Source organism: Schistocerca gregaria, chromosome X (genome assembly GCF_023897955.1).
Source record: "Schistocerca gregaria isolate iqSchGreg1 chromosome X, iqSchGreg1.2, whole genome shotgun sequence".
In the NCBI taxonomy this organism is placed as follows: domain Eukaryota; kingdom Metazoa; phylum Arthropoda; class Insecta; order Orthoptera; family Acrididae; genus Schistocerca; species Schistocerca gregaria.
Window position 1 is genome coordinate 210,129,681 of NC_064931.1, and position 15,886 is coordinate 210,145,566.

Below are 15,886 nucleotides of genomic sequence, written 5' to 3' on the forward strand. Positions count from 1 at the left end.
GTTCCTCAGTCTGTATCTCTGATGTTTGTCATGACTGCCTCAATAAATGATTGCACTGCATGCACTCTTTTACAAGTAGCAAGTACAGTAACTGTGTACCACTAGCTCTGCAGAAGTTCCAGATACTCAAAGGTATGAGAAAAGGTGCTGGTCCGATTGTCTGCCAATGATTATGATATTCACAAAGGGGATTTATTTGAAAGTACATTGTGGCAGTAGATGATGTGGCCACATCACTGTAGGAGGGGGTCGAATGGTCGTGTGCAAACATCCAGTGCACGCAGAATTGTCCGAACACTGGACATGCCTTTGAGCAGAGTGCATAAAAGTCTTTTTTTTAAAATGAAGAAAACCACTGGACAGTTGCTTAATCCACTATCTTTATTGGGTACATGGCCGTTTTGGACCAGTTATAATTCCACCATCTGGTATAAAAAATAAAATCACTTAATCATGTGGGGTCAACCTCACCCCAATGATGTCATGGAACCAAAGATTTTGTGTCAAAAATGTAAAATGGACAAAAATTCCATAACAGCCATACCTCTCATGTTGTTATGGAATTTTTGTCCATTTTATTTGCCGTGACAACATTAGGGTGAGGATGACCTCAGATGATTATGCGTTCCCCCCCCCCCCCCCCCCCCCCCTCACCAGATGATGGAACTGTAACTGTTTTGAAACCTATCGTGTACACAATAGAGTGTGTGGATTAAGCAACTGTCCTGCGGTTTTCTTCATTTTTCCAAAAAGGACTTGTCCAGTTGTGACTGCCCCATGAAAACAACTCTTGGTGCACAAAAATCTATGAAGGATCCTGCATTGCTTTCCGTACAAAATAACCCATCTTCAGGAATTGCTTCATGCTTACCTTCCAGTAAAACAAACATGTGTTCTAGAATTTCTTGCTTGCATGGAATTGCACAATGACTTTCCATCAAACATACTGTGTATACATGAAGCCCATTTCCATCTCCAAGGACACGACAATACGCAGAAATGCAGATTATGGGCAACAGAAAATTGGCTCACACGTCAACTAGTACTGCTTCATTGTGCAAAGGTAACTGCATAGTTCGAGTTGATGGCATCATTTGTCATAGGACCTTTTTTAAGTAGATGGGTCCTGTTACCTATACTGTTAGTAATAAACACTAAGAGAATCTTTTGTGCACCAATGTCATTCTAACCCTTCGACGGCATGGATGCATGAATAGAATCATTTGTCATTTTTGTGAAAGACGACGCTCCTCCACACATTGCATACAGTGAACCAGTAGCTGCAGAGGCGTTTTGGAAATGCCAGAATTATCAGCCATCATTTCCCTACAAACCTGACCATCTGATACTGTGTGACTTCTAGCTGTGGAGTTATCTGAAAGATGCTGTGTTCAGAGCTCCAATTAAAACCATAGCTGAATTGAAGGTGTGCATTGTGCAACACATCCTGAACATGACCCCCTGTGAAACTCTGCTCCGTTGTGAAACATGCTGTTTCTCAGTTTCAACTTGCTGCAGAAAATGATGGACAGAATACTGAACATATCTCATGCCAATCTCACTACAATTAAAAACCAATTTCATTGCTGCTTTTTATGTGGTTTTTGACCTCAGGACAATTAAAAATTGATGTCATTATTGTTTTTTTCCCCAGTTTTTGGCCAAAGGAAATTAAAAACTGTTGCCATTGTTGCTTTGTAGATCATTTTTAGCCTCAGGACAGTAAACGCCAGATTCTTCCCATCCAGTGTGGTACTGCCGTGGTGGGTGGGCTTACCTGACTAACAGTGCTGCAACTGCTGAATGCCAGACTTGTGTGGTTCTGCACACTGCACACTACAGTTGGTTTAATGTGCAACTCACACCACAGCATTTGTAATGTGATTCGTCTAGCCAAACCCATTTAAATTATGATTCTTACAGTGCCATCTATTGGGAAAATATTTCATAATTTTTCCCCCATAACATTCCACCCCCCCCCCCCCTTTTCTTCAATAATATTCTGTTCAAATGTGATGTCATTTTGACCAGTGGTTTCTTTTTTTTTTTTACGTTGTTTTGTAACTGAAACGTTAATTAAAACCACCCTGTATATTTATAGATATTGGTATCTTTGATTTCATTACAACAATCTATTCTGAGTACAATAATTTCCCACCAACAAACAATATATCAGAATAGAAACACCATATTTAATAAGAGAAAAACAGTTATGTTTTACTGTCGGCTTTAAATTTACCAGTTAGTGTGAAGATAATATATGCATACAATAACAGTAGTTGTTAAACTTATTTGTTATGTCCCACAAAGAGAAGAATAACCAAGACTACTTAGAAAAAGTAAAACAATTCCATAAAAAGGATGTCGTACCTGATTTGCAAGTTTATATACAGCTATGATCAGTACATAACTTTTTAAATGTACTGGGAACATTCTTGACAGGAAGATTACTAACTTTATTAAATAAAATAAAATCATTTCAAAGATGTTCGAAGTGGTTCAAGTTGATGCTTTGAGCATACTTGTCCAGCAAAAGGTGCCAAAATATTCTCAGTAACACGATGTAGATCACTGTCTCTGGTTTGCACACAAATTGAGTGTTGTCCTGATTCAGAATAGGTTCTTTTTCCAAATTTCAACCACCATACGGTACACAATAAATCAGCTGAAGTGCTTTTGTAAGTGTGTGTTCATTTTGACACTGATCCACTATGCACACATTCCTTTGATCAGTTGCTTCTACTCAGTTACCACTTTCAGATGAATTTTTCTATCATCAAGCCCCATACTGGAGGCACACCAGAAGTCCCGAACAATAGCTGACCAGTCTGTCTGACAATTTGTTTCTTAAGTACACTTTACAGTATAACCCCGATTTTGCGTAGACCCGCATTTAACGGAAGAAAATTATTCCGTATGTGTAATGCAATTTTACATTCAATTTAACGTAATTGGTATTACAGCAAAACCCGCATTTAGCATTAGGAATATTAAATATTGAAAACAATACATTAGTGGCTTTTGCGGCGCGAATGCAAGCCACACTTTTTTTTCTGGTCTTTGGAATCCAAAAAACGGCCTGCAGTTTACATTCGGGTGTAAAGCCTAAGAAGTTCCGAAAAATGCCACTAGTTGCTGCTGTAAGTGCTTGTGGCCTTTATTGCTGCTTTTTGCCACTAGAAGCCGCCACAGAAGCCATTGTGTTAGTTTTTAGTAATGAATGTTAAGGTATTGTTTTTCATGTGTGAATTTAGCAATTCTTCAAACATTCATAGCAATTAAAAAAATCTCTTTACATATATACCATCAAAACGGACGTTTTGAAGAAACTTGACAAGCGTGGCTTTAAATATCAACAACTCCAGCTAATGAGAGCAGTGCTCGCAAAAACGTTTGTTTCAGTTTCCTTTTGAACTTCAGTAAGACAAGGAGACAGCAAAACTAACAACTTTCAGCTTGTTCCAGCAACAGAAAAGAATGGCTGCCACAATGAGTTGGAAGTCGTAGTGAATGATTTTGTGAGGAAGCAGAAATAATTCAAGTAAAAGCATGTCAGAAAACGCAGGATTTTAAAGGGAGCCACAATTGGGCCTGAAAAATATGGAGAAAAAACTCCTCCCATTTCAGTGCTACATCATCAAACTGCGCACCGGAAATACATGCTAGCTTGTACGGCCGATGGCCATTCATTTCACATGGAAGACTTTACTGAAGTCCAAAGTGTTTCCTAAAGATGTTATTGTATGTGCTAACGAAATTAACTGGTTCACGGAGGACATGGTTTTAGAATGGATCAGACCTCTCTGGCAACGTCGTCCTGGTCGTTTGCTTGAATGGATGACGTCCATTCTGCATCCATTAGATGTTTAAACAAACTTTTTATGGACAAGCAGAAAAATATGTATACACGATGCCTAAAGAAAGAAAATAGGCAATTAACACCTACAGGACATGTTAAATGTGCAAGATGTCTCAAGTGTGCATGTGCATTAGTCAATCTTGGAAATGTTTATGCTTGATGGCAGAGAGGATGGTGCTTTGTACGAAGGTAGCAACAAGGAGTCGCTAGCGTTCATAATAAAACATGAAAAATCATGACTGTGCTCCGGTATGCAGTGCAGCGAGCATGCCTGTGACGTCAATGCTCACAGCTCATGTGCGTGTAGATCAGGAATACTATATTTTGACAGATATCGTGAATTTTCACTGTTGTCAGTGTTTTGCAATGTAATTGTAATTGTAAGTGTAGGGCCACTTAATACTCTATCCATCATATGATGAGCCATATCTTTCACTTGTAAGTCCGGCTTGAAATCACAGTAAAATTTATTTTATTTTATTTTATTTAATTTTTATTTATTATTTATTTTTTCTTCTCTGAGTCTCATTTCTGGGGTGCAGCTTGCATTCGAGGTCGACTTGCAATCAGGTAAATACGGTAACTATAGTACTTGCAGCGGCTACTAGCGGGATTTTTCGGAACTTCCGTAGGCTTTGCCTCCAAATGCAAGCATCATGTAATACGGGCTTTAAGAACCTATGAACTCCAGCATTTATATTGGATACGGTCGATCATCTTCCATATCGATTAATCGCTACATGCACGAGCAAGCTCGAACTTATCCGAAGACTAACTATGTACAGCGTGCTAACACTTGCGCCGCTTTGCATGCTTGCACGTGGCCGAGCTCTGTCTGAGTCTGTACGTTCACAGCAGCATTACAGTATAGCGTCAGTTTATGCAAGTTTGCATCAGTTCGTGTATTATTGTGTACTGCGTGGAGAATCCAGCTGTATATCAGTTTGCTCATCCACATTCATTGTTGTAGTGAAATTGACTATGGCAACAAAAAGAAAAACTATCTGTCACTGAGAAAGTGAACTTGATTGGGAAGTGGAGAGAAATGCAAATGTGCCCGTAAGTGAAATGGCTCTATGCCTGGGACTTGCACAGTTTTCATTCTCAGGAATATTGAAGAATAAGGAGAACATTCTGGATCGAGAAACACAGTGCAGTTTAAAAGCAAAGCAGAGGAAAAAATGTTAAAAAGTCACTGTACGAAGAAATGGAGTGGTTCAAGAGAGCACATGCTGAAAATTTACCAATCGCTGGGGCATTGATAAAAATGAAAGCATCTACAATATTGGGGAAACTTGGGCTAACAGAATTCAAAGCTCTGAATGGTTGGCTGGATACGTTCAAAAAACGCTATGGGATAACTTGCAGGGAAGTATGTGGATCGAGTACTGCAGTTAGCGATGAAAGTGTTGAACACTGGAAAGAAGAGGTGCTGCTGCCCCTCTTGGAAGATTTCGAATCTCGGGATGTGCACAATGTGGATGAAACAGGCCTGTTTTACCAACTCATGCCCTCTAAGACCTTAAGTGTTAAAGGAGAAGCATTCCATGGAGGAAGAATGAGCAAGCAGAGAATTACTGTTCTCTTATGCAGCACTCCAGATGGCAGCGACAAGCTGGATCCCACAGTAACTGGAAAGTTCCACAAACCACGTTGCTTTAAGAACAGTGCTACGCTGCCATCTAAGTATTATAGCAACAAAAGTGCTTGGATGACTGCGGACTTGCTCAAAAAGTTCTTGCAAGCTTTTGAGGCACGAAAGGGTGCTAAAAACAGGAAGGTTGTTCTCTTTATGGATAAGTGTCCTGCTCATGCAACAGACTTAGGATTTCTGCAGAATGGGAAAGTGCATTTATTTCCTGCAAATTGCACTAGCAGACTCCAGCCCATGGATCTAAGAGATTATTCATAGCCTGAAAACCAAGTATTGGATAGCTTTTGTCCTGAAAGCACTTGCTTATTGATAGGAATGAAGTGCTTAAATTGAACATCCTGCAAGCAATACATATGCTCACAGGATCTTGGAAAATGGTAACTAAGGAAAGTATGTCAAATTGCTTTCATAAGGCTGGATTTAATGAAATGAGCATTCACGACAAAGACGGTGACAAAACAGTAGTGGAATGCACAATTGGGTGCAGGTATCTAACAATTTACCCATCACTTTTGATGAATTTGTGGCTTGTGATGATGATTCCATCACTGCATGCATCTGAGATGTTGAAGAAATCTACGAAGCTGAAGTAAAGCAGAATGATGAAGATATTGAAGAAGATGATGATATTGGGGATGAAGAAATGCAAACACCATCACAAAACAAAACAACTTTGGGGCTATGGCAGGAATGAGGGGCTCTTATTTAACATTTATACTTCATAATAACATTTGTTTCAGTGGACCTGTACAGAAGAAAATTCTCCAACAAACTGTCCAAACTTTGAGTCCCATGCCATCACAGCCTGTCTACCTCAGTAAATCCACTGCCTCAATCCCCTCTAAGCAAAACACATATATGATGTCACTGCAATGTATATGCAATTGTACTCACGGATGTGGACAACCTCATATCAGACAGAGCATGTTTAGTGGGGTCATGTTAAATCCCACAGCGTAAGCCTTGAAGAGAGAATATTTTCAGTGTATAGAAATTTAATTATGGAGTGTGTGAAAGCACTATATTAGGGCCATTATTATTATTATTATTATTATTAATGTAAGCATTAAAATTTATTACAGTCAGCAACAGGGGTCATGTTGTTTGCATATTATGTTAGACTTTTAATTAAAAACTACAGTTACATCAATTTTATAGCTACAAGTACCTACAGCACTCATTGTACCAGTGTTCCAGCTCAACTGGAGTGATGAGTCCTGTCTGGGGGAGTGGGTGAGGGGAAATAGGGGTCGTATGAAGGCTTGGAGGGAAGAGTGCAGTAACTTTTGCACAGTCTTTTCTGTGGGCCACCAACCAACTGTCCAGCCAAATTAATGAGCATTGCCAAACTGTGGCAATGAGTCATGTTGACGACTTAGTAGTGGAATACACTGTCGAGAACGGCATGCTCGACTTCACTGGCTGCTTCAAAACCTATGCTATCTAGATACAGGCTGATACAGGGTGTTTCAAAAATGACCGGTATATTTGAAACGGCAATACAAACTAAACAAACAGCGATAGAAATACACCGTTTGTTGCAATATGCTTGGGACAACAGTACATTTTCAGGCAGACAAACTTTTGAAATTACAGTAGTTACAATTGTCAACAACAGATGGCGCTGCCGTCTGGGAAACTCTACAGTACGATATTTTCCACATATCCACCATGCGTAGCAATAATATGGCGTAGTCTCTGAATGAAATTACCCGAAACCTTTGACAACGTGTCTGGCGGAATGGCTTCACATGCAGATGAGATGTATTGCTTCAGCTGTTCAATTGTTTCTGGATTCTGGCGGTACAACTGGTCTTCCAAGTGTCCCCACAGAAAGAAGTCACAGGGGTTCATGTCTGGCGAATAGGGAGGCCAATCCACGCCGCCTCCTGTATGTTTCGGATAGCCCAAAGCAATCACACGATCATCAAAATATTCATTCAGGAAACTAAAGACATCGGCCGTGCGATGTGGCCGGGCACCATCTTGCATAAACCACGAGGTGTTCGCAGTGTTGTCTAAGGCAGTTTGTACCGCCACAAATTCACGAAGAATGTCCAGATAGCGTGAAGCAGTAATCGTTTCGGATCTGAAAAATGGGCCAATGATTCCTTTGGAAGAAATGGCGGCCCAGACCAGTACTTTTTGAGGATGCAGGGACGATGGGACTGCAACATGGGGCTTTTCAATTCCCCATATGCGCCTGTTCTGTTTAATAAAATAAGCTTTGTCAGTAAACCAAATGCTGCCCACATGCATATCACCGTCATCAATCCTGTGCACTATATCGTTAGCGAATGTCTCTCGTGCAGCAATGGTAGCGGCGCTGAGGGGCTGCCGCGTTTGAATTTGTATGTATAGAGGTGTAAACTCTGGCGCATGAGACGATACGTGGACGTTGGCGTCATTTGGACCGCAGCTGCAACACGGCGAACGGAAACCCGAGGCTGCTGTTGGACTACCTGCTGCACTAGCTGCGCGTTGCCCTTTGTGGTTGCCATACGCAGTCGCCCTACCTTTCCAGCACGTTCATTGGTCACGTTCCCAGTCCGTTGAAATTTTTCAAACAGATCCTTTATTGTATCGCTTTTCGGTCCTTTGGTTACATTAAACCTCCGTTGAAAACTTCGTCTTGTTGCAACAACACTGTGTTCTAGGCGGTGGAATTCCAACACCAGAAAAATCCTCTGGTCTAAGGAATAAACCATGTTGTCCACAGCACACTTGCACATTGTGAACAGCACACGCTTACAGCAGAAAGACGACGTACAGAATGGCGCACCCACAGACTGCGTTGTCTTCTATATCTTTCACATCACTTGCAGCTCCATCTGTTGTTGAAAGTTGTAACTACTGCGATTTCGAAAGTTTGTCCGCCTGAAAATGTACTGTTGTCCCAAGCATATTGCAACAAACAGTGTATTTCTATCGGTGCTCGTTTAGTTTTTATTGCCGTTTCAAATATACCAGTCATTTTTTGAAACACCCTGTACCAACTTCTCTTAATTATGTAGATGGAAGTAGACGTACTCCTGGTGTCAATCTCAGCTAGCCTCTCTGCCATATCCACCTCCAACCCTGTTCCCATGCCCCTCACTTCACTCATTTTACATTGCAACCGTCCTCTCTGCAGTCTCCCTCTTCCTGTGTTCATTTTCCCACTCCCAGTCCACTGCTCCAGGTCACTGTGTGCCACAAGCATCTCCTCCTGCTTCAGCCGCTAGAGTGAGTGTACTGGCGCTATATTCCTATTGCATCTGTTTGCTGCCTCTTCCTCTCCACAGCCCCTCATGCCAAGTGCTGCTACATTGTAGACATTTCTGTGTGTGTGTGTGTGTGTGTGTGTGTGTGTGTGTGTGTGTGTGTGTGTGTGTGTGAGGGGGGTGGGGGGGGGGGGGTCGCATGTGTCCGAGACTATTAACTTGCCAATGAGGTGGTCGTAATTCTCTGTTTACTGCATTGGTGTATAACACAACAACACAGAGATACAGAATAAATTGGATGGCTTACGATTTGGTGTAGCTGTGCTCTATATGGGGGTATTCAAAGCAACTGGGCTATATATTTTAGAGGAATCTAAACTGAATACTTTGTCAATGAATATTAATTTTTTTATTGACAAAAACAACATACATTTCATAGCAGTAGTTTAAGCTCAAAGCAATTGTTAAAAGAGATGATCATGAGCACTGATGTGTGCATTACTATGCCGCATAAAATTTTCACTATCTCAAATATGCCTGTTGCAATTTGTACAATGAGACTCAGTTTCTACTGAGATTTCATGCACCAATGACTTCCATGTATTCCCATAGGTATCTAGATATCTATCAGGGATGTGGGAATAGGTGTGGAGATGGATATTGGACAGGAGCTAGCTGAGATTGAGGCCAGAAGTACATGATGTAAGGACAACTACCGCCTACACAATTCAGAGAAGTTGGTATCAAGGCGATATCTAGATAGCAGTGATCACGCTGGCCACATGGCAGAACTTCCACTTTTCATACAATGAGATCTGTAGCTCAGATATTCACAAACCTTAATGTTAAAATAGGATGGTAGACTGCTGTGACAAAATTGCGTCTTATCGTGGACAAGAGATACAGCCTCCAAAAACTATGGCAGCACATTTCAAATTAATATCAAGTAACAAGCACCATTAAAACAAGGTGGCAGCTAATGACGTTCAATTAGTTCATCTTGTACATTTCCAGTCCATAAACTGTGTGGGAATCATTGCTAGTGATCAGACAGAAATGTGGTGTATGGATTTTCATCATTTCAAACATGGTTATTGTTGCAGCTTAAATACCATCACAATTATTAGAGACCTCAGTCATGAAAAGTATAAACACCAAGAAGTTTGGCACTGCATAAATGAGCTGGATATCCACTGACTGAATTGAGCCATAGGTTCAAAATCACAGGGCCTCATTGCTTGCAAATGCTGCTTTTGCTGTTTCACAGTGCTCTACAAATTGTGTTCATCAGTGAGCACTTCATGGGCAACTTGACAAGTGCTCATTAATCAGTTCTCTTCTATTTTCCACATGACATCACTTCTCAAATTCTAAAGAGTAACCAATTCTTTCTTGATGACTGGCCAACTTTGTGTAGCTTTAAGGCAGTTTCTCAAATGTTTCTATGTGTGGCCATAAATTTCTTCTAATCAGAATAATGTCTGTTAACTTCTTTCTGTACACTCATTCAGATTTCTGGATACTACATTCTACTGTACCATATATTAAATTCATGTCTTTGATAACCAGTATGAATAAATAGTGGTAAAATCCATTATGATTACATCAAAGATGATCAAGTAGTTTTTTAAAAGGCAGCACCACCAACATGACTGTGGTAGGCACTTAATTGTTATGAAAAATAATCAAACATGTGCTTCACAAATATTGGCTATTACAGTTTTATTTATTTTGATTTAAATGCTACTAACCTCATAATGTCATCGGGCAGTATTGTATGACAATGTCTACATTTTTAATACGCACATTAAAAGTAGAAAAGAAAAAAAAACAACTATTCTTAGCTTATGGACCTGCAAGCTCCTTCCCCAAGGAGGAAAATGGGATAGATTTTGGAATGTTGTGAAGGAGGGGAGAGTCACTCAGACCTGAGGTTGAGATGGACCCAGCAGTTGTTAGGCTGAGGGGAGACAAATACGAAGGGGAAGGAATCAGAGTCTGAGTTCAAAGATAGTAAGCACTGAGCTAACTTTTGTTTGAAAACAATGGAAGGACAGACTGAGAAGTAAATGACCTTTACTTTTAATGTGTCTATCACCAGTAGTTAAATTTTGCCTCCTGAATATCAGAAGTGGCCAGCCATTGTGTCTCCGTGTAATTTTACCATTTTCTCAATCAAATTATCTTTTTAAAACAACTTATGTTTTTTAACCTAGTACAGAGCTCGCCAATGCTACTTAGAATAACTGTATTTGTGGATTTTCCAAGAATTTGTGTACACTACCGTATTTGTCAAACTAACATCACGACCAACTACACATCAAACAATCTGTTAATACATACCTTAAAACCAATGACTGGTTCTTCCTCTGCTGATGGGGCAACATATCGCCACAGTACCTTGACAGTTGTAGGGTTCACACCAAATACTTGCACTGTCGATGGAGGCTTTTGAGGAGCTTTCCTGTATGTTCGTTCTGAAATTAAATGTCAGAAACTGTAAATAATTTATTAATTTCTTATTCATTTGAATATGCTACTCTTTATTGCATGAAGGTAACTTCAGAGCTAGGGTGTACAAAGCCATTACGAAAAAGAACAATAAAATTACTACAACATGACTGTCACAGACACAACAAATCATTTTGTTAACAGTGGTAAATTAAATACTAATTGCTGTCATTGCAATCTAAAGCAGTGCACGACACACAAATTACACAAAACACGTAACTGATAATAATACAGTCATTTCATCAGCATACTTGCTACAGAAAGCAGTCATTGTGAGTTGCAATATCATGGGTATATCAAGAAACATAAAAGGGTTGGCAGTGGCTGGAGGAGGGTGGGGGTGGGGGGACAGATTTCACCAAAGTGATGACCTGTACACATATTGATCATCATATCCATAAATGAAATAAGATGTCTCTCCACATTTTTATTTATGCTTTGTTTATTTCCGCAACTTCCCTAAATACGAAATCTCATCCACTGGTTCTATGACCTGATTGTTAATGTTTTCTGTCTTCTTTCTGAATTGTTGGGTACACATTCTTTACGTCTTATTCTACATCTACATTTTTCTCCGCAAGCCACCCAACGGTGTGTGGCGGAGGGCACTTTACATGCCACTATCATTACCACCCTTTCCTGATCCAGTCGCGTATGGTTCACGGGAAGAGCGACTGACGGAAAGCCTCCGTGCGTGCTCGAATCTCTCTAATTTTACATTCGTGATCTCCTCGGGAGGTGTAAGTAGGGGGAAGCAATATATTCGAAACTCATCCAGAAACGCACCCTCTCAAAACCTGGACAGCAAGGTACACCATGATGCAGAGCACCTCCCTTGCAGAGTCTGCCACTTGAGTTTGCTAAACATCTCCGTAATGCTATCACGCTTACCAAATAACCCTGTGACAAAACGTACCGCTCTTCTTTGGATCTTCTCTATCTCCTCTGTCAACCTGATCTGGTACGGATCCCACACTGATGAGCAATACTCAAGTATAGGTCGAACAATTGTTTTTTAAGCCACTTCCTTTGTTGATGGACTACATTTTCTAAGGACTCTCTCAATGAATCTCAACCTGGCACCCGCCTTACCAACAATTAATTTTATATGATCATTCCACTTCAAATCATTCCACACGCATACTCCCAGATATTTTGCAGAATTAACTGCTACCAGTGTTTCTTCCGCTATCATATAATAATACAATAAAGGAACCATCTTTCTATGTATTCGCAATACATTACATTTGTCTATGTTAAGGGTCAGTTGCCACTCCCTGCACCAAGTGCCTATCCGCTGCAGATCTTCCTGTATTTCGCTGCAATTTTCTAATGCTGTAACTTCTATGTATACTACAGCATCATCGGCAAAAAGCCACATGGAACTTCCAACACTATCTACTAGGTCATTTATATATATTGTGAAAAGCAATGGTCCCATAACACTCCCCTGTGGCAATCCAGAGGTTACTTTAACGTCTGTAGACATCTCTCAATTGAGAACAACGTGCTGTGTTCTGTTTGCTAAAAACTCTTCAATCCAGCCACACAGCTGGTCTGATGTTCCGTAGGCTCTTACTTTATCAGGCGACAGTGCGGAACTGTATCAAACGCCTTCCGGAAGTCAAGGAAAATGGCATCTACGTGTCAGCCTATATCTAATATTTTCTGGGTCTCATGAACAAAGAAAAGCGAGTTGGGTCTCACACGATCGCTGTTACCGGAATCCATGTTGATTCCTACAGAGTAGATTTTGGGTTTCCAGAAATGACATGGTACGCGAGCAAAAAACATGTTCTAAAATTCTACAACAGATCAATGTCAGAGATATAAGTCTATAGTTTTGTGCATATGCTCGATGACCCTTCTTGAAAACTGGAACTACCTGTGCTCTTTTCCAATCATTTGGAACCTTCTGTTCCTCTAGAGACTTGCGGTACACGGCTGTTAGAAGGAGGCAAGTTCTTTCGCGTACTCTGTGTAGAATCGAACTGGTATCCTATCAGGTCCAGTGGACTTTCCTCTGTTGAGTGATTTCAGTTGCTTTTCTATTCCTTGGACACTTATTTAGATGTCAGCCAATTTTTTGTTTGTGTGAGGATTTAGAGAAGGAACTGCAGTGTAGTCTTCTTCCTCTGTGAACTTTCAAACTTACTATATGAAGTTCTTCCAATATTGAAGTTTTTGTGCACTAGAGGCAAACAGGTAGTCCAACGTGTTTTTCATTTATAAGGACGTGAAAGCTTCCTTTAGAGCTGCAGAGAATACTTTTAATGATGTGGCATCTGCTTACATGACTCTTGTTTCACTTTCAAATTTTCTATTACCCTGATGAAGTCTAACTGAAGCCATATTCTTCCTCAAACTAATACATACTTAATCAATACCTTGTTTATATAGGGCTCTTAATACAAATCCTGTTGATACTGAGTCCACAGCTTTCTCAAAACCTACAAATCACAGACAGAGCACTCATCTACACTCATTGCTACATTCTATAATTTTGTTCATGACTTGCAAATGGACTATTGCGTTATATCCACTTCTAAAGACAATTTTTTCTTTTGGTTGCTGATCTCATACAGAGAGTCAGTAAATAATATTGGAAGTTCATTTGTAGAACGAAAAACCACTCTAGTTGCAAATTTTTACTTTTTTATTCATTCTATGACTAGTTTCGGGCCGAGACCAGTTTTCAAATCATCATAACAAAGTCGAAAATGGTATTTCTGAAGATATAAAAAAAATGTGCAATGAACATTTACAGTGCATACAGATATAACCTTGACCCTAGAATTGCCAATTATTCTGAAACATGTGCCTTTACTTTCATCATACCTCAAATGGCTTTTTACAGGGTGAAGCAAAATTCACACACTTGGGCTTCGCAGCCCGACTCCTTACACGCCAACGATAAAAACATGCCTCACACAAAATTTCGTCCAGCGACTACATCCGGTAGAAAAAGGACATTAAAGAGTGGCAATATGGCAACACTGTAACCACATGTATGGTAACTACCTGTGTCAGCACATCTTAGTTCTGCTGGTTCTGTCCAAATACTGTAGCACATTAATTCCAGAGTTGGAGGTGCATCATCATGTTGGAACCATATCCTCTGCCGAACATGTAGTGCAACATTTTCCAGGGCATCAGACAGATAGTTTGAGATGAATGCATGATACCTTTGTGCATTCAACCAGTCAAGAATATGTAGGGGCCCAAACACCTTTCGCCCAATATTCCGGCCCAGATGTTGATGCCGAATCGAACTTGATATCCACATTCGCAGGTGACATGCAGGTTAACCTCACGCCAATGGTGGGCATATGGAAGAGACCCACATGAATGAATGCTGCTTCAGCCGACTGTATTATGGTGTTCACAAAGTCATGGTTGGCTTCCTGTTGTTGTTGGAATCATCCGCTGATGGCAATCTGCAGAATGGAGGTGTTGCGTGAAAGCATAATGATAGGGCGTAGCCCGTGCCAGTGCAGCATGTTAACGACGGGTGCATTGCGAGACACGCAGATGCCTTGCTATGCTACGTGTACTTCGCTGAGGTTCTTGGTGTATGACCTCCAGAATAGCTTCCTCAGTAGTTGGAGTATGGCAAGTCCGTGGATGATCTCTGTCACACAATGGTAGAAGGAGAGAACCTGACACCTGAAGGCACGGATCCAGACAACAAAACAAATTTTTATCTGGATGGCATCAACGAAGATATCTAGCAGCATACTTATGAGTGGAAAAACCAGCCCAGTTATCAGATGCACGAAGGACCAGAAGAATATCCACAAATTCATCGTTTGTGTATGCCACACGTCTGTCACACTGGTCAACAGGTTTACAATGATAAAATTCTATACGTGTACGCACGTACATTGCAATCTGTCATGGGCGTGTTACTTCGCTCGTAACTAGTCCCTGTCTCGTGGACAGCGCACACAGTATAAACAGCCGTCAGTCCTGCATGTTGTTCCATCTAATGGCATTAGCCTCTTCGACAGATATTGTTCTGTAAGATTCATCCCTACACCGCTAATTGTGAAATGTTCAGTTTCGTATTACACTGTTTCCCTAATGGTAATGGACGTGATGTTTCCACAATCCCATTGATAGAATAATAATAATAATAATAATAATAATAATAATAATAATAATGCATTGAGAAACGTACTGAACATCATGTTGTTACCAGACTCAATGTCAAAAGGCATAATTAGTGGAACCACGGTGATAACACATACAAATAGTAACAGAGTTTGGATACTATTCGCAAAACATGTTGCTAGTCCTACTGGTAACCTAGGACCCTAACGAAATGTAATGTACCTGAACGAGGCAAGAATAATAGTTGGTACTAATCTATGGGGCCACTGGAAGGGGGTGCAAAGAAAACAGGTTTCACATATAGTAGACGAAGTGATGTGAATAAATTCACACCCACGTTGTGGAAAGAGCTTCATTAGAAGTTGACCAACCTTCCATTTCTACAATTGTACAAGGTGCATTCAAGTTCTAAGGCCTCCGATTTTTTTTCTTCGGGCTGGAAAGAGATAGAAACATGCGCATTGTTTTAAAATAAGGCCACGTTCATTGTCAATACGTCCCAGAGATATCAGCACCGTATGGCAGATGGAATTTTTCCGCCAGTGG

General features: G+C 40.5%; 1 protein-coding gene across 1 annotated transcript in view; it reads right to left on the bottom strand.

Annotated features, from left to right (window-relative positions):
* Positions 1–15,886, bottom strand: part of LOC126297769 (contactin) — a 154,327-nt gene that overhangs the window by 19,503 nt on the left and 118,938 nt on the right. Inside the window, exon 20 of the mRNA XM_049988944.1 lies at positions 11,060–11,193. Within this exon, the coding sequence (XP_049844901.1) occupies positions 11,060–11,193 (134 nt within the window). The remainder of the gene's footprint in view (positions 1–11,059; positions 11,194–15,886) is intronic.